The sequence below is a fragment of the Leuciscus leuciscus genome (assembly GCF_965113295.1).
Source record: "Leuciscus leuciscus genome assembly, chromosome: 10".
NCBI lineage: Eukaryota > Metazoa > Chordata > Actinopteri > Cypriniformes > Leuciscidae > Leuciscus > Leuciscus leuciscus.
This window is the reverse complement of record NC_138734.1, coordinates 31,102,970-31,123,618: the sequence shown is the minus strand read 5'-3', so window position 1 is coordinate 31,123,618 and position 20,649 is coordinate 31,102,970. Positions and strand designations below refer to the sequence as shown.

Here is a 20,649-nt window from a genome sequence, read left to right as displayed (position 1 = left end):
ACAATGACATTTGAGTTCATGATTTTAATGTTGTTGTTGTTTTTTTGTGACTGTTGATCTTTGAATAAAAATATGTTTGGTTCAGGTTTGAAATTCATTATCTTTTATTATAGGCTATGTAGTCTAATATCATAGTAAGACGACCCCCCCCGCCGCCGTCATCCGAACACCGTCCCGAATTTCAGCCAATCTCATCTGGTCACCCCACATGCCTATCTCTCTGAACTTGTTCACTCCGTCCAGAAGCCTACGATCCTACGACCAGGCTCTGCTGGTAGTCCCTTGCGTTAGACTCAAGCGTAGAGGGGAGCGTGCATTTGCTGTGGCAGGGCCACGACTCTGGAACACCCTGCCTCTAGAGATTAGAATGGCCCTTACCCTGTCTCTCTTCAAGTCTCTGTTAAAAACCTACCTGTTTTCTTTAGCATATTGATCTCTATTCTTAGGTTGGTTTTACTATTTTATATTTGAGTCTGATGCTGTTTTGCCACTTTTGTTTGACTATTTTATATTTGAGTCTGATACTGTTTTGCCACTCCTGTCTTTCCATTCTATATTTGAGTCTGATCCTGCTTTGCCACTTCTGTTTTACTATTTTATTGAGTCTAATACTTTTGCTACTCCGGTTTTAAGGTTGCTCTTAGTTGCTTCTTATCATTTATCTGGTTGTTCTGTAAAGCACTTTGGTTGTAAATGTGCTATATAAATAAAGTGAACTTGAACTTGAACATTTAAAGTGACTTCTTAAAATAGCGACGACTCACCAAGGCAGCATTTATGTGCTGTTCTGTATTTAAATATATATTCAAATGTAATTTATTCCTGTAATGTTAAAGCTGAATATCCAGCAGCCATTACTCCAGACGTCAGTGTCACATGATCATTCAGAAATCATTCTAATATACTTATTTGTTGCATTTATTGTTGGTGCTCAGTTGATAATAATGGTTCTTATTATCAGTGTTAAAGTAGAAATCTTTTGTAACTTTATAAATGTGTTTACTGTCACTTTTAAACAATTTCATGCCTCCTTGCTTAATAAAATCATTATTTTCTTTAAACCGTAAAACTTTTAAATGGTAGTTTCAATTTTTTTCAACATTGATAATGATAAAATTTGTTTCTTAAGCACCAAATCAGCATCATAATTTTTTTTTTATTATTCCAAACTTTTAATCAGTAGTGTTTTTCAATTGCATTGTAAAAGTGTGACCAAGTGGGTGGTGCTGTTGACAATACTTGTGAATGTATGACCCTACAGTAGGTGTGACATTTTTCTCTGTGAGAAATAGTGTGAGAGAGGACGCAGTATAGAGCGAGTTCCTCCAAAGGACGGGTTACCTGTGGCCCGTAGATGCCCTCCCTCGCCTCAGTTGTGGGGAGGTTGGCGGTACTGAGGCAGAAGGCTGCTGACAATCTAAGAGAGACTGATAAATTAGACAAATATACAGAGGTGTGACAGTCAGGGTTAGTGACACAAACACAGACATACTGTACGTAAATGGGCACAGAGACAAAGTGAATACGCTGAAAATAGTTGCTATGGCCTAACAAGCATGGGTGTGGTTCTATGTGTTAATCTCATGCAGAATCACACGCAGAGCATGTAAAATGAGAGAAAGTAACACGATATTATGAGCTGTCATAATAACTAACATCTATATAATATTAGCGTACATTCATAAGGAATGCCAGGTACAAAGATAAAAGGAAAGCAAGGAGGTATCACCTTCTGTTAAACAGAGAAATACCATGGTTCAAAAAATTTTTTTTTTTAATCTTACAGACTTCAAACTTTTAAACGGCATGTGTCAGGCACAAATGATATGCTACAGTGTTGCAGCTTTGTTAATGAGAGAGTGCATATACACACGTTTACACATTTAACAAGACAAAAAGTAAGGTTTAAAACATTATAGGTGATGCTGTCTAGCTAAGAGCACATATACACATCTAAAGCACACATTCAATTCATTAATTTAATTTTCCCATTTCAAAGTGAGTAGTTCTTGAGCAAAACTCGTCATCATGATGCTAGGGTTTTATGAGTGGTTGTCAGGGCATTGCTATGCAACTGCTAAGGCATTATATACATTTTTTTAAATGTTGCTATGCACTTGTTAGGTTGGAATGGGTTGTTGTTTGTATAAATGCATTAATGACATAACCATCTCCATACTGCAAACAATTCTATCTACAGCCCCTATATATAAAAAAAAAAATTATAAAAAAAAAAAAACTGTGAGAGAGGTTTGTGGTTTGATTAACATGGGCAAAACAGCATTTGACACGTTCAGTAATGGGCAAAGGTTGTGAAATTTAGAAACACTGACACCTGCAGGCAGAGATTGGAAACGTCCACTGCTCTTTACGGGGCATCATTACCAGGAATAATAAAAAGTGTTTTTATGTTACGGGGTATCGCCACTGTTGTAATCTATTTATAAAAGTGTTACGCCTCTAGAGCATGAATGTAATTGATTTCTTTGACATACTGTACATTGTGACATATTATGTCAAGGTGACACAGGTGAAGCGGATCAGACTGGTTTCCATTACACTACAATAGAACTCTGTGATTTGCAAACACTATCCACTGAGTCACATTATACACAATACACATCACATATCTTTAAGCAAGGCACAGGAATAAGCTACATTAGAAAACGAAACTAGACCTGAAATCTCTGAACACTCCTAGGAAAAACACCTCTCTTTTCCAAAGGCTTGTCTTTACATGTAAATTTAACCGCTGTCTACCATCAGAACTGCATGATAGCATGATACCAATCTCGGTCAGTCTTGATTGAGCAATACTAACACAGATGTTCTGATGTTCTGAACCTTCGACTTGTCAAATGCTTTTTGGCCCACAGCTCCTTAAACAAAGGTCATTCTAAAAAGCGAGTGCCATTTTTGTATTATATATGACAGTAAAAGTTGTCATCCATTATTTGTTACGAATTTTGAAACTTGATTTTTTTTCTTTTGTCACAAGAATGCTTTTCTGTCATTCTCTTTGCTACATTAGCAAATATTCACATTTTGATGAAGAAATATGTAAATGAAAGGTAGCATTTCTCAAAATATTTTTAGATTTTAGTTAATAAATGAGTGAGTGGACAAGAAGTGTTACTTTCCTGAAAGGATGGAGGATTAATGGGATTACATTTATTTAATATTCATTGATTTAAATAAAAAATATACAGTAATATAAATATAAACATTGATCAGCGAACATAAACAGAAGCTCAACCGAACCTGCTTGATGCGTGAGAACAAACCTCATTGTTTCTCGCAGAAGCTCAAACGTGGTGCGTAACACGAGAATGAACCTCATTGGTTCTCGCACATCAAGCGTACAAGCTTGAGCCTCCGTTTACCATATCTGATGTGTGAGTTGATGAATGTTTATATGTTCATTATATAAAGCGATTGTGTCTCTCCATTAAATTTGGACTAAACTGCCCAATTCATATTTTTACGATCTCTTTATGATTATCATGAAGCGTCAAAGTGGTAGTTGCGTAGCTTGTCATTGGAAGGACAGAAAGCTCTCAGATTTCATCAAAAACATCTTCAATTGTGTTCCGAAGATGAACGAAAGTCTTATGTGTTTGGAACGACATGAGGGTGAGTAATTAATGACATAATTTACATTTTTGGGTGAACTAACCCTTTAACCTTGTTAAAATACATTCAAATTCATACATTTAGCTTGAGATTGCGCAATACATTTGTTTAAATCGTAAACACACGAACATGAGAGAATGTTTAAAATCATTAAGAAATTTACTTGAAAAAATCCTTATCACTATTGAAAAGGCACCAGGTTCATAGAATGACTCATGAATGAATGACAAATTTGATGTGGCTCTGTACTCTACAGCTCAGTGAAATGCAGTAGCTGGGCAGCAGGCAGCATATGCAAGAACTCATCCCTGCAGTTGCATATGGCAGATCCCGCATTGCCATATGCCGCGTCCATGAATAGAACAGCTCTCTCTGGCACATTTTATCATACAGGGTGCCTTGGGATCTGAGTATTTTCTGTTAGCTGGCAAAGCAGTTTGAATGTATCTTTAGAACAGGTTTAATATGATTATAGATAGGCTACTGCTCATGATTCCAGTATAAATCACTTTGAAACACTCACAAAGCTTCAAGACTGATGCTACATAGATATAAGGTAACTGTTCTATCCTTAAATGCACATTGTCACCAGTGGATGGAGCTATAGTTATGTCAGATGTGCTGTTTGCTAATGCAAAAAAACCAACTGAAAACTCCATCACACAAACTAACTGCTTGGCATGCAGTATGTAGCACCCATTTCATCAAGCCATGAAATGGAAGCACACATGCAGGGATGATATTCCAACAGATACATGCACCAATCAATACCTGTTTCGCTTTAAGGAATAATTCTTCCAATATGATCCAAATACATTACTGATGCAGATTCCAGCAATTATGCATGAAAAAACTGTTTTCTTACCCAGTCCGCAAAAAATAATAATACATCAAACACAGGTAGTGCAATTTCTTTGATTTAATCTTATTTTTATACATCATTATATTAATAAGTAACATCTCACAAAGCCTTGATGTGGCCCAAATGTATCTAGAGTTAGCAAAACATAATTGTTGAAATTTCAAGTAGTATCAATTATATCCCTGAGTTGAATCAAACATTCATTTAAGATGGAAACCAGTCTGTCCTTAAACTGTGTCACCTACTGGAGGGTCAGTACTAGGGATTCTGGGAATCCCAGGCTGGACTAGAGAGTTTCTTGAAGCGGCCGAAGGCGTGAACTGAGTCACATTGGAGCGCATGCGAGATCTCAAAGTACGTGGCGACGGTTGGCGAGCCCCAAGGACAGGAGAACGGTAAGGGGAAGTCGGAGCAGATCTGGGAACGTGAGCATCAGATTGGCCAGAGTCTCCACTATGAACAATATGACAAAACTCTATACTCAACGTCTGTGGGTCTAAGACCAAAGTCTGAGTGCCCAGGTTCCACTGCGACTGGCCGAGGAAAAACGGCTGGGCTGAGGAGGTCCAGGAGGAGGATGGAGTAGGAACATCCAGTGAAGGAGAGCTACAGGCTGATGCAACCGTATTGTTTTGGAATAGACAGGAAGGAGGTTTTGAAACCGATGCAATGGGACTAGGGGGAGCAGTGAGTGCAGTTCGATGACTTACTTTTTGAGGGCTGCTCTTAATTCTTGCCACTTTCCCTCCATGGCCACAGTACGACTGCTCGTGGTCAAACTCCAGGTCCTCCAGGCGTTGTGTGAGGGCCAGTTTCTGCTGAATGGCCATTCGCAGGAGGGAGTTCAGGGTCTTCTTTTCATCTTCAGCGGCAGCCAGCTGCCTCTGCATCTCATCCAGTTGAGTTACATACTCGTCACATCTAGAGAAAGAGGGAGAGAGAACCTCAAAATGACTCGGAGTGATTAAACATAAAACATCAGAACATCCTGTACAACAGTGGTTCTCAATCTGGGGGCCTTAGAAATGATTTAATGATAGAAGACCAAACAAGCTTTTAGATATTTATTATTTTAATTCACCCAATCAAAACCTTTTTTTTTTATGAAGTACAAGATTCAAATGGTCTTGGAAAACCAGAATATTTTATATAAGTGATTTTTACACCTGGAAAAGTCATGTTAATAAAAAAGAAAGAAAACAAGGAAATTTTTATAGTGAATATACATTACAAGCTCTAAAATATGTTGAGTAGAAATTGTGAACTCCTTAATTCTTATCCAGTAAATCACAAACAATTGGAAAAATCATGGGGAATTTGGATATTGTTGTGAAAGTGTATAAATGTATAAGGTAAATACATGCAGTAAAAGTAATAAAAAACTCTTTATAGAATCGTTAAGAGGAATCGGAGCCTAAATCAACTCCCATTCTTACCGACAGTATGACAATAAATAAATGGCTATTTAGCCATTGGCTAACATTTCCATTTCCTACCTAGGTGATTTCAGACGAACAGAAAAGTAGTTTCAGAGTTAGAGCAAGTACATTTTAAAGAAAGATTGCAAAGATAAACTTTTTTTGAAGAATCATGGAATGATAGGGTCAGGAATGTGTATGTATAAAGAAAATATTTACAATTTGGATGTCCTCAATTATAGTAAGACCATATAATGGCCGAAAATTTACCTTGTGGCAAACATTGCCCTCAGTGAGGAAAAGGTGGCTGCGTCTTCTTTGAGGGCCTTCAGTTCATTTCTAAGCTTCATCATCGTCTCCGTCACCATGGACTTTTCATTTTCATATTTGCTCTTCAGGTTCGCCAGGGCTACCTCGGCAGTCTAAAAAGAAGTTGTGTATATGCTTTTATTTGAGACCAAACACAACAGGAGATATTGGGGTGTGTAGCAAAAACATAAACTTGACCTTCTACAGTACCTGTTTGTTGGCTTTCAGGACAAGACGCAAGGTGGCGATCTGCTCTCTTTTGGTGCTCAAGAGGGATTTGAGTTTCAGGATCTCCTCCATGCAAATCTCCTTGTCCTTATCGAGGATGGGCGCCAACTCTCGTGCAGCAGCCCTCTGCCTAGACAACTGGAGCGAGCGGTCCACAGCTTTCTGCAGGTGCCTGATCTGGTCACGGATGATGGCGTTGAGGTTATAGATGTTCATTGGCTCCCTGCGGAGATCACCTGTCTCTGGTATTGGGGAGGGAGAATGAGATGAACCATTGATTGGCGAACCAAAGGGGGTTCTGTTGGGACTTCCTGCTTCCCCTTTAGTTCCTTCTCCAAGGGGTTCCTTTGATGGGGAGTCTTGAGGACTCTTGGACATGTCTGAGGAGTTAGCAGCCGCGAGACGGCGAGCTAAACGTGGAGAAAGCAGGGCTCTTGGGTCCTCTGGGCCTTTGAGACTGCCGCTACGCGTGACCCGGCTCTGGCGGTAGTAGTCCAGCATGACGCGATTCGGCGTCTCGTTGTTGCACAAGCAAACATGGTGGTAGAGCTGAGCAAGTTCCTCACTAAATGTAACCAGCTCGTCCTGAGCTGCGTTCAGCATACCGTTACTTTCGCTAGCCATACCTGAAGCGCACCGGAGCTCTGTTTCCAGACTGCTAACACGCTCGCGGCCCTCACGGCAGGCTTTCTCCAAACATTTCACCTGCTCTTCGAGAGCCTTGACCTTCCCTTCGCTGTGGTTGCTTTCTTCTGATTGGCTCTCCACAGACTGGTTATATTTTTCCTTCAAAGCCTTAAGCTCCGCCTTCAAGTCAATGACCTCAGTCACGGCAACTCTGTATTTGCACTCCAGAAGCTCTATTCCATTGATGTCCGTCTCATACTCGCAGCAACCGTTTATGGGCCCGTCGGCCTTCTCAGACTCCTCAGTGTCAAACTCCTTGTCGCTGTGGAGGCGCTTCATAGCATTGACACACTCAGTAAGACGGTGAACGCGACTGTGTTGCTCAGTTAAGGCGCCCTGAGTGTGTTGTAGTTGAGTTTGAGATTCCTGGAGGTTGGCAAGCAGAACCGTCTTCTCTCGCTCAATCTAGTAGACAAGAAGACACAGCTAGTTAGCAAATACCAAGAAGGTCTAAAATACTATCGTTAGCATAACCATTTATTTACACTACCATTAAAATTTTGGGATCAGTGAGAGTATTTTTAAAATTAATTAAATACTTTTATTCAGCAAGGAGGCAGTTGTCATGATTCCTGTCTTGTGTTCCCCTTGTGTGGACTTTTTATGTTATTTCCTGTTCTGTGCTATGTTTTGTAGTCCTTTGAAGTTTTTCTTGTTGATTAGTTCCTGCTTGTTCCCAGGTATGTCTTGTTTGCCAATCTCCCCTTGAGTGTATTTATACCCTAATGTTTCTCATGTTCTTTGTCTGGTGTTGTCCTTTGTTGGATGTACTGTACGTTTGGTGATGCTCATTCGGTTCCCTGGTGGTTCCCTGGTGTTTATTTTGTTATTAAACTATAAAACTGCATTTGAAACACGACAGTCACACTGTACCCGCCCTTCCAGAGTCCTCGAACAAGATGGACCCTGTGCCTGAGTCAGCTGCGGATGATACAGCACTGATCATCATTCCATCACATCTGTCATGATTCCTGTCTTGTGTTCCCCTTGTGTGGACTTTTATGTTATTTCCTGTTCTGTGCCATGTTTTGTAGTCCTTTGTAGTTTTTCTTGTTAATTAGTTCCTGATTGTTCCCAGGTGTGTCTTGTTTGCCAATCTCCCCTTGATTGTATTTATTCCCTAATGTTTCTCATGTTCTTTGTCTGGTGTTGTCCTTTGTTGGATGTACGTTTGGTGATGCTCATTCTATTATCTGTTCCCTGGTCGCTGTGGTTTTGTTATGTTTATTTTGTTATTAAACTATAAAACTGTGTTTGGATCCAGCTCTTCTTTTGTTTTTTGAGTTCACCCACCATTACAGAAGTAAATCGGTCAAAAGTGACAGTAATTGAAAGTCATTTATACTGTTACAAAAGATAAAAAAAAATGCTGTTCCTTTGAACATTCTACTCAAAGAATATAAAATGATCATAGTTTACACAAATTTTAAGCAGCAAAACTGATTTCAACATTGATAATAATAAGAAATATGTCTTGAGTATCAAATCAGCATATTAGAATGACTTCTGAAGGATCATGTGACACTGAAGACTGGAGTAATGATGCTGAAAATGTAGCTTTCTCATCACAGGAATAAATTACATTTTTAAATATATTAAAACAGAAAATAGTTATTTTAAATGATAAAAATATTTAATAATATACTGTTTTCGATCACATAAATGCAGCCTAGGTGAGTGTAAGAGATTTTTTCAAAAACATAACAAAAAAACTTACTGACCCCAAACGTATGCAGTCATATTTATCCAAAGTAACTTACAAATGACAAACATCACAAGCAATTTATAATATGTCAAGAATATTTGCAGTACACAATGCCAAGTTTCAAGTATAAACTAAAGTAGTACACAAGTTAATGCAAAAAAAGCAGCTCGGCTCGCTATAATAATATGATATAAAGAAACATTCTTATTTATGCTGCTTCCTATCTTATTCCATCTGAACACAGCTACTTTTCAATTGCTGCCAATGGACAAAGGTGATTTTTTGGTCCAGATAATGTACAACATCTACTGGCAGGTGAGTAAGTAATACTTAACAGCCAGACCTGGCCTCCTTGGAAAATAAATAACAGGGTTGGATTTCAAAGAAGTGTAGGCTGCTTTTGGAAAGTCAGCAATGAACAATATTTTCTCAAGAATGGTTAGTCCCACTAATCACAGAAATGGCAACAAAATGGCAACCGTCATTGAATTACATGATACCTTTAAAAAGAGCTTTTCATAGGAGCCTAATTTTATTTAATTCACTTTCTCTAGTAAAGACCTTATCTACAATATTCTTGCTAGTAAATTTTTTTTAATATTTCACTTCATCTGAAATTCCACTCAACAGACAGGTGTGATAGTTAGGTGTGTAAGCTTGCTTGTCACAAATTTAGCATAAATGCAGACATGTGATTCCTGTCATTGAGCTCAAGTGCTGCTTAATTGCTTTTTGATCACTCATTGTATCAGAAGCGTCAGCCATCTAATGCTTGAGGCTGAGATAGCGAAACACAATCGATTCCTTACTGGAGAGGATCCAAGAAGAACAATATAGGGGAGGATGAGGAAACACTTTTTGTTTGGATAAATGCCAGGCAATTACAGTTGCTTGAGGGGTGAGAAAACAATTCATTATAGCCAAGCAGTGATATAAATGTGTAAAATGCTCATCTAAATAGGAACTAATATTGTAGCAGCTAATTTATGCAATAGGAGGCTGCAATAACAGGCTTCTGGCTATGTATTTGATGGCAATCCCACATAGCCAGAGAAAACAAGGCTGCAGCCACATTGCCCAGAGGAGACCATTAAATGCTAACATGTTATATAATACTTATCATGAAATTGATCTGTTTAGACTATGTGGATGAATTTATGTGTGGTAACATTGTTTTTTTATTTCATCATACATGACATAATGGCCATAGTGTTTTCAATCGATCATTACAGATACAGGTAGATGTAATTAATTTTATCTTAAAATTCAAATGATACATTTTAATAAATTATATAATGTTTTTATTATATTAAAATTTTTTTTTTTTTACATGTACCATTACATTTACTCCTTTAAGCAGCTGATGCTCTCTATGTTTCTGTGTCCGCACTGGCAGATTTTCTATTCTTGTCCCATGCTGTCTTTCTTGCTGAATATGCCTGTGGCACACACACACACACACACACACACATACAAATGCATGTGTCCTGCTTTTACATGGACAGTCACAAAGCACTCGCTCATAATTGTAATCAACCTGACAGTAGCATCCCAAAGCACAAAATAAACCACTGCATTTACTGCATTCAACTTTCCTTCACTCAAATTTACACTTAAACTCTTTAATACCAGGTATGGTATTTTTGCCAATAAGGAAGGATTGACATCACTTAGATGTCCATTGAAACTGACTGGATGCACAATGTTTTATGTCTAAGTTTTAAGGTACCTGTGTTAGTTTATAAAGTAGCATTAGATGCCACCAAAATGTAATGAAAAGCTTATCACACAACAAGTCAATAGTTGCCCATTAATGCACTGGATAACAGCTGTTTTCCCACAAAGCACCCCTCATTGATTTATCTGACTATGAATATCTGAGCAAAAACAGACTAAATGTTTTGATTTATTTGATTAAATTAATGAACAACTAAATAGTCATTCTGACAGATAAAAAAAAAAAGAATGGAATAAACAATTAAGAAAAATGTTAGAGGGCATATCAACATGCTATTTAAATAAGATCTAGTTTCAAAATGTAAAGCAGTGTAATAAGCTATTTTCAACAAAACATTTTTTGGGAACTTTTGGCTTTTTTTTTACAGATTTTCCTGCATGAACTATGTTTAAGATTAAGTGTTTCATTAAAATAAATCAAATTAAACAAATGTTGCTCTCCAGCTTAATTTCATAATCTGGTTTTGTCGCAATCCCTACATATTTTATGCCTTAAGTGTCATGTGACTAACCTGTAGGAGCTGTTGCTTGAGTTTCTGTATCTCAGACAGGTTGAGTTCGCTGAAGAGATCAGAGACGGGGTGCAACACCTCTCCCTTCCTGCCTCCCGGTCGGTGATATTCTCCATTCACCTTTGGTCCATGCCCATTGCAGTCATTACACCGGTTACTGTCCTCATTGTTGGGGCTAGACCCGGATGCAGACGTGCCGTTGGTCGCCGCCTCCTCTGCGAACTTCAATCCCTCCACGGCTGAGATGGCCAGGTGGGTGCTGGCTCCATACACGCTCTCTGTCAGGCTGAGCTGATGGGCCAGCTCCTTTCTGAGATTGTTCTTTTGCTCTCTCTCACTCTTCAGAGCATCCAATGCCTCCTCCAACTGGCCTTCAGAAATATCTTTCAGGCGCAAAGCATCTTCCAGCTGGCTGTTGAGGAGCACCGTCTCTTCCTCAAGTACTTTGATTTCATGCTTTAGACCTTCGTATTCCACCTGTAAATTTGAAAAGGGTTGACAATTATTATTATTATATATTTAATTTTGTTTTATTTTTAATTTACTAAATCACTGACCTCAGTACGTAATATAGCACATAATTAAATAAATGAGAATAGAATAAAATAAGACATAAATGCTTTTTAGCATTTAAATCTATATGTATAGTTAAAACAGATTCAAATATTAGAATGTATAATATATTGTATATTATTACATAATAATATATACTTATACATAAAATCTGTTAAGTAAATATAATTATGGAAAACATTTAGCTGAAATGTGACTAAGTATATGTTTTATATTTTTTGTACTCTCATTTTTTATTTATTTTTATTTTTTTAATAATTTTTTATTTTTATTTATTTATTACTATTATTACTATTTTCTGCAAATTGGTGAGTGTTTTCATATTCCTTTTACTTAAAAATATGTTATCCAATAACATCTGAGGTAATTTGGCAGTACACACAATGTGATTTCCCCAAAGTAGAACATGTTTATAGGTGAACATGCTTTCCCATCAAATCCTCCTATAAAATCATAGTCCTAACTCTTATCCTCCTAAAATCAGAGGAAATCATTATGAAAATGTTGTTGTAACCCCTGAACCTAGCCCTCAAATTTGATTGGTTAATAGGAATGTTGTTTCAGGATCAACAAGGATGGTGATCCAGAAACATGACCTACTTGGACAAATCATGTTACGCTTGAAGGTACAGTAGGAAAAACAGCCTGCTTAATTTTAAGGGGGGAAAAATAGGGGGCTAAAACTAAATTCTGAACATTTTTGGAGCAAGAAACCTGACAAGCTAGTGTGAAGAAAAACTATTTACAAATATTTACAAAAGCTATGTCCTCTGTAAGTAGCATAGAGCCAATTAATTTAAGTGACTACATGTAAGTATACTCTATAGTGGCTTTTGCTCACATAGAATGACATTGTGTTTCACAATTAGTGTGTGTAAGTAAAGTATACCTGATTCTGCTTTAGTGTTGACACTAGTTTCTGTAGAGTGATGTTCTCCTCCTCCAGTTCAGTGTAGTCCTGCAGCAGTCTGGTCTCTCTGAACTTATACTCTCTTATTTCCTCTCTCATCCTGCTCCTCTGTAGCTCTAAAATATCGTTATTCTGAAAGAGAGAAATGGGAAGGACAACACAGACAAAAGTGAATAATTTGGCTTTTTAAGCATGACCCCATTTCAGAAGAAAAGATGACTTTCAAAATAAGCTTGCCAATGCTTGACTGAACTGGGAGCCAGTGCAGTTGAAGAAGCACAAGGATAATTTGTGTAAAGGATAAGTTGGTGTAAAGATGTAGACATGTCAAGATACGAGCAGCTGAATTTTGTATAAATTGCAACCTCTTAATGGAATTTGCCGGGAGACCTAAAAAAAGTGCATTACAGTAATCAAGCCTGGATCTAATAAAGCCTTTTTGCATCAGGTTGGAGTGTCGATTAACGGAATTTCAGTTTTAGAATAATTTAATTTAAGAAAGTTATGTTTCATCCATGCCTTTATTTATAAGCAGAGAGAGTTGAAGAGGCAGAAATGAAATAAGGCTGAGTGCAAATATAAATCTGGGGTTCGAGAGCATAGCAATGACAGCCCAGGCCATACTTCTGGATAATCTGCCCAAGAGGGAGCATATAAATACTATACAGAATAGGACCTAACACTGACCCCAGAGGGATACCTAGTTGTAATGGCACAGTCTGAGATCTATTAGTACCCAGGTAGACACATGGGGAACGTTCTTAATGTTAAGATGTAAACCAGTTCAATGCAGTGCCAGAAAGTCCAATCCACCTATGCAATCTGTCCACTGTATTTGTGACACTTGTAATGTTTACCGAGGATTTTATGACTAAATCTCTGAAAAGAGGGTGGCTATTAATAAAATAAAATAAATAATTAGCAGCAATAAATTCTACATATCCCGAAATTCTACATATCCCTACATATCCCGCGGCATCTCGAAAAGCCGCATGCAACAGACTTCATCTCTCTCCTAGCCTCTTTCGATCTCAAACGACTCATCACCACAGGTACTCACAAATCAGGCAACCAACTGGACCTGGTTTACAAACGCAACTGCATCACAGACAACATTTTGGTGGCACCTCTCCATGTTTCAGATCATTTCCTCATTACTTTCAGTCTATAACTCTCTACCCCCGCACCACCAACCCCACCACCAGTCACTTTCAGGCGAAACCTGCGCTCACTTTCTCCCTCCCATCTTTCCTCTGCCGTGTCATCTTCTCTTCCCCCACCCTCACAATTCTCATCTCTGGATGCAAATACCGCAACGGATACCTTATGCTCCATCTTAACTTCTTCTCTAGACAATATCTGCCCTCTCTCCTCCAGGCCAGCACACGCTACTCCCTCCAACCCCTGGTTATCTGAGGTTCTTCGTCAACACCGGACTGAACTCAGGGCAGCGGAGAGGAAATGGCGCAAATCAAAAGACACATCTGACCTGAGTATGTATAAATCTCTCCTCTCTTCCTTTTCTGTTGATATTCATGCTGCAAAATCTTCATACTTCCACAACAAGATCAACAGCTCCTCCAACATACGATCACTCTTCAAGACATTCAACTCTCTCCTCTGTCCACCTCCACCACCACCCACCTCCTCCTTAACTGCTGACGATTTTGCAAACTTCTTCACCAACAAAACAACAACTATCAGCAGTCAGTTCTCAGCTCCACACACACAGGAACCCAGACTGACCACTTCCACAGCCAATGTCCCTATCCGAGGAAGAAGTATCTACACTTCTCCTCTCCAGTCATCCTACCACCTGCCCTCTAGACCCCATCCCCTCACACCTTCTACAAGCCATCTCTCCCACACTTCTACCAGCACTCACACACATCATCAACTCATCTCTACATACTGCCACTTTCCCTACAGCATTCAAACAGGCTCGGGTTACTCCACTGCTTAAAAAACCAACACTAAACACATCATCTGTAGAGAATTACAGACCTATCTCTCTCCTACCATTCATTGCGAAAACACTTGAAAGAGCTGTTTTCAACCAAGTAACATCCTTCTTGTCTCAAAACAACCAGCTGGATGTCAACCAATCTGGCTTCAAGAAAGGCCATTCAACTGAGACTGCATTACTGTCGGTCACTGAAGCCCTACGGATCGCAAAAGCTGCTTCCAAATCTTCAGTCCTCATTCTCCTGGATCTGTCTGCTGCCTTCGACACTGTGAATAATCAGATCCTTATGTCCAGCCTCTCATCACTGGGCATCACAGGAACTTCCCTCCGCTGGTTCGAGGGCTATCTCACAGGTAGGTCCTTCAGCGTCGCATGGAGAGGCGAGGTATCCAAAGCACATCAAATGACCACAGGGGTTCCCCAGGGTTCAGTTCTTGGTCCCCTCCTCTTCTCCATCTACACCACATCACTGGGACACATCATACAGGCACATGGTTTCTCATACCACTGCTATGCTGATGACACACAGCTCTTCCTCTCATTTCAACCAGATGATCCCACAGTAGCTGCACGGATCTCAAGCTGTCTGGCGGACATCTCGACATGGATGAAGGAACATCACCTGCAGCTCAACCTGGCAAAGACTGAGCTTCTCGTCCTCCCTGCCAATCCGTCTCTACAGCACGACTTCACTATCCAGCTAGAATCATCATCAATCACCCCATCAAGGTCGGTCAGAAATCTTGGAGTAACGTTTGATGACCAGCTGACCTTCACAGATCACATTTCAAAGACAGCTCGATCATGCAGGTTTGCACTGCACAACATCAGGAAGATCAGGCCTTTCCTAACTGAGCATGCAACACAACTTCTCGTCCAGGCCCTGGTCATTTCTAGGCTTGACTACTGCAATGCTCTTCTGGCCGGACTTCCATCATGTGCAACCAAACCTCTACAAATGATTCAGAATGCTGCAGCTCGTCTTATCTTCAACGAGCCCAAGAGGGCCCAAGTCACTCCTCTGTTCATCTCTCTGCACTGGCTACCTCTCGCTGCTCGCATCAAGTTCAAGGCATTGACGCTTGCGTACAGATCTATCACAGGCTCAGCTCCTTCCTACTTTCACTCAATCCTACGGGTCTACATCCCTACCAGAAGCCTACGATCGGTCAAAGAGCGACGTCTCGTGGTTCCATCACAGAAAGCCACAAAATCACTTTCCAGAACATTCTCATTCACAGTTCCATGCTGGTGGAACGCTCTCCCCACCCTCATCCGGAATGCAGAATCCCTGACAACATTCAAAAGACAGCTGAAAACCCATCTCTTCCGTGAGCACTTAACCTTATTAAAAAAAAATAAAAAATAAATAAAAATAAAATTCCTTCCCCTTCCCTTTAAAACCTCACTTGTCGGGTTTATGCTACTCTGAATAATGCCTGAACTTTGTTTTTTGAGCACTACTTGCGTTGTTTTTGCCTCTTCATGATGACTCGCTTAATTTGGTCCTAATCTGTAAGTCGCTTTGGATAAAAGCGTCTGCTAAATGACTAAATGTAAATGTAAAAAATGTAAATGTAAAATGTAAATATCCATTTAGAGTCTCCTTATTTTTTATTATAGTGGTGGTATGTGGTAGTATGCCATGATGAATCTTTCTAAGCAATATATAAAGATCCTTTAGGCTTACATATAATAGCATTGTGTCTGTGAGTCAGAGTCTATGATGATAATGATCATGTCCATACTTGTGCAGACAAGAATGCTGGGTAACAAATTGCTTTCCGTCAGAGGAAACCCTCAAGTCAGCACTTTCTTCCTCAAAGTTCAATCTATATGGGAAAGCTGAAACAAAGGCTTCTTTAACATCAGAAACAGAATGTGACAAGCAAGAAGACAAAACATTGTATACATCTCAATATGTCTGAGAATGTAGCATTAATCTATATAAAAGTGAGCCACAATGAGTGGCAAAAAGGAACCTCTTTATAGCTTTCTACCAAGGTACCAGGCCTTTTGTTTGCGCCAGCATTCACAGTATAGTAATCTTTGAAATACTTTCAACATTCTTCAAGAGCAGATTGCTGGAAAATCACAATTGCTTAGAGAGAACCCCCCACCCCCCACCGTTGCACAAACTGGGCAAAACTGCTGATGAAGAGTTAAAGGTGTGGAACAGACATGGGAACAGAGCCAGCCTTGGGAGAAACCTAGATTCTGATTGGGCAGTAGGACAGGCGTGAGGTGCATTGCATGCATATTTTAATAATCTTAACAATTTTATAATCTGAATAATCTTTATGCTACCATTCAAAAGTCTGAGGACAATAAGACTTTTTTCTGAGATTAACAAATTTTTTTTTACTTTTATTCAGCAAGGATGCATTAAATTGGCCAAAAGTAACAGTGAAGACATTTATATTGTATATTTTTCAAAGAATAAAAAAAAACAGCATAATTGTTTTCAAAATTGATAATAAAAAATTTTTCTTGAGCATCATATCAACAGAATGATTTCTGAAAGATCATGTGAAACTAAAGACTGGAGTAATGATGCTGAATATTCAGCTTTGTCATCACAGGTATAAATTACATTTTACAATATATCAAAATTGAAAACATATTCAAATAAAATAGCATTTTAAATTGTAATAATTTCACAATATTATTGTTTTCGTAGTATCTGTGTTCCAATAAATGTAGCCTTGGTGAACTTAAGCCATGGTGACTTCTTTCAAGATTACAAAATCTTACCTTTTTAATGATAGTGTATTTGTGTGTGTGTATATATATATATATATATATAATATATATATATATCCTATTCTGTAGTGTCTATGGAAAAAAATGTGTGAAGACATTCACTGAAGCTGCAACAAATTCTATCCAAATTTACCTGAAGCTGTCTCCATTAAATTTGCCACTCATTACTGGAATAAAAAGATCAAACACTGTTATAGTATAAGATATTTTGCACACCCTGGAAGATGACCTTCCCATGAGCTGGTATATTGATTACTGCACACAATATCACAGCTCACCCAGAGGATGTGATGTCTCATTGCATATTTTAAGCAATGCCAGGCCAGTTCAAATGAGCTGGGCATGAACTCCAGGGGATTACTGACCAATTATCCCCCACTACAGCTCTATTGTAGCAGTGGTAATCATGGGCTTCACACACTCAGGGGTCAGGAGCAGTGCAGTACTTAAACAGCAAACCTAGTATGTGCCGTGCCAGAAACTGCTACAGTAATGCTGGTTTTAAGGCTGAAATACTCCACACACAGTATGAAGTACACAAAGGCTAAAATTAACTTGGTGGCATCAAATGGTATTGCAAAGAGAATGACTTCCGAAAATCCCTTCCGCCCTACCCTCTCTTCAATTGGTCAACAAATAGGAAGTCCTGTCCCAAACCTGCGCAGATTTTTGGGAAGTCAGTCTATTGCTTTCTTATATTGTTCCTGTACAGTAAACTAGAATATGAAAAAGTATTTTAACATTGAAAAAATGTTAGAATCCTTCAAGGAATGATGAGCAACTCTCAAACTTGTGAAATAGCAGTTATGAACACATTGTGCTGATCTAAAATGTATGGCACACACCATATCTCTATTAACATTACACCGACATAAATTGATATCAATTGAGAAAAAACAAAAGATTTGTCTTGACAGAAAACAATGCAGGAAAACTTTTAAAGGTAATGTATTTTTTTTCTACAGATGAAATATGTCTAGTTTATGTTCAACTGCTTTGCTAAACTACACTTACCAAGAGCAGGAATAAACAAACAATAAATTGATTTCTAAAGCCAATTTTGTAATGTCTATTTAATGATTTAAAATGTAAAGTCTGCATGAAATGGAAGTTCCGATAATCTGTTCTGCCCAATTATGACGTGCATATACAAAGTGAAATGGCTTCTCGAACAAGAAAAAGTGTAGGGAGGGACTTGATTTTGTCCATTGGGAATTGATTGGATGGTTGTGGTTTACTAATGCTGTGATGTCATGTGAGTGACAGGTTGTCCCGCCCTCGCACCAGAGAACATGTCATCATTCAGAGAAGAGATGTCGTTCCATTGATTATTTGAGCTATAAATAAATAAAAATGCTAATTTTGATGTAATCTAGGCTGTCAGAGTATCTGTTTGTACTGTGATAATTAAGCTATTCTAAATTTAAGGTATGTGACCACAGGGTGAAAAACTTCCCTGTCTCATAGGACCGCAATACACACTGTGTGTACAGTGTGTCTTTGTGCCGACCTCAGGGTATTTCTCTTATGCCCCAGCTTAGCCATGGATTTGCCCCCTACAATGCACTATGGCGACAGTCTCTGACCCTGACACCAATGACTGCTGACACACTACACGAACACAGACTCACTGCCCTCAAAATAACCCTTTGGTCCAAGATAAACTTCAGTAAACTACAATAAACTACAGTACTTATGTACTGTGTAATGTGTGCTGACGGCAGTTCCACCAGTACAAGAAAATACCCAACTCACCTCTCTGAGTTCTTGCACCAGAGCGTTGAGACGTTCGGTCTCCGCTTGGGCGTTGGAGGCCACGGAGCTGCTCAGTTTGAGCTGGGTTTGAAGGTCCACCAGACGTCCCATGTAATAGGCCTCTTTAGAGGCAGACTCCTGCAGCAACGTCTCTTCGTTTGTCTCACCATCCTCTGCTACTTTACGCTGGGTGGTGTATGCCTGACCGAACGCCTAGAGGAAAATCAACGAGAGAGACTGAGGAATAGGGAGGAAAAAAATGGCACATCAGTGTTCAATTTAAAGACATTTCTAGAGAAATTATGGGTATGTTCACAACAGCATACTACCAGGAAAGGATGCATTAAATTGATCTAAAGTAACAGTAAAGACATTTAAAATCAATGCTACAAAAGATTTTGAACTTTCTATTCATTAAAGAATCCTGAAAAAGCATATCCACAAAAATATCAGGCAGCAACTGTTTTCAACATTGATAAATGATGTTAAAATGATTTCTGAAGGATCATGTGACACTGAAGACTAGAGTAATGATGATAATTATTCAGCTTTACCATCAGAAATAAATTACATTTTAAAATATAAAAGTTATTTTAAATCCTAATAATATTTCACAATACAAAAAAAGTCTACTATATTTGCCAGAAAGTGTAAAATACAATCAGAGCCACATGCAATGTTCTCAACTCAACCCTCAACTTAACTATTCAATATCATTATTGCAAAAGACCCAGAAAAAGTATCATTAAATTATTCCGATTCATTTATAGACTCACATAATGAATTTGTGTAAACATTGAAGCAAATTATTTTTTAAAACATATTTCTGTATGCTGCACTGCACATATTTTTAAAATAGTACACAGTATGCAGTTAGCTTTATACTATTATACCATTCTGAATCTTGTTTCAGAAAAACATACTTGGGAACTCAAGAAGAAGTTTAGGCATATTGAGTCTTTGCATAAGAACATACCGATTTATGACAAATGAGCAATCAGTTATAACATTGATGTATATGTGGCATTAGCAAGTGTCAAGAACAATTAAGTGACTCTCTTGAATAGACGAATATGCCTAATGACAGTAAATGAACCAAAAAAACACAATAATGTGTCATTACAAAATGCCAGACTTGATCTTGCTCAGATTTGAGATGTCAGCACTCAAAAAACAACAACAACAACAACAACAACAACAGCAAGGTATGTCTCACCGTTACGGTTAGATAGTACAATATGTGATGTGTTTGTTAATGTAAGTTTAATGCCAATTAAATAAAAAATTGGCTTTTGGTGAAGACAGCCCACATTTCAACGTCACCTCTTCGCTCACATCACCTGCCCAGGCAAAGTGCTGCACTTCAAGGTAACTGAGATAATATTTCAGCTGCTCGCTCTGATCAATAGAAACAGTGTTCCGATTCCCCTGACACAGGTTTTCACCCCATGCAGATCCAGCGTTTCATGACTTAAGCATCCTGTCTTGTTTGGAAGATGACAGTAGACGATAAACAGGAAGGAGGAATGAGCCAGGTATAAAAGTCTGTTTTGAAGAGTTATCACAAGGCTCTCACACCTCAATCAGTATA

The 20,649-nt window shown here is 38.6% G+C and overlaps 1 protein-coding gene across 4 annotated transcripts in view; it reads right to left on the bottom strand.

The window, feature by feature from the left end:
• Nucleotides 1-20,649, bottom strand: part of bicd1a (bicaudal D homolog 1a) — a 44,103-nt gene that overhangs the window by 4,232 nt on the left and 19,222 nt on the right. The window contains exons 2-8 of one of the 4 annotated variants that reach the window (XM_082182066.1): nucleotides 19,059-19,271; nucleotides 12,554-12,706; nucleotides 11,092-11,568; nucleotides 6,433-7,542; nucleotides 6,184-6,335; nucleotides 5,206-5,416; nucleotides 1,342-1,427 (exon numbers count right to left, since the gene is read on the bottom strand). In XM_082182066.1, the coding sequence (XP_082038192.1) occupies nucleotides 1,342-1,427; nucleotides 5,206-5,416; nucleotides 6,184-6,335; nucleotides 6,433-7,542; nucleotides 11,092-11,568; nucleotides 12,554-12,706; nucleotides 19,059-19,271 (2,402 nt within the window). Of the gene's footprint in view, nucleotides 1-1,341; nucleotides 1,428-1,971; nucleotides 5,417-6,183; nucleotides 6,336-6,432; nucleotides 7,543-11,091; nucleotides 11,569-12,553; nucleotides 12,707-19,058; nucleotides 19,272-20,649 lie in introns of those variants that run through there. The other 3 variants (XM_082182067.1, XM_082182068.1, XM_082182065.1) reach the window with 3 other exon arrangements.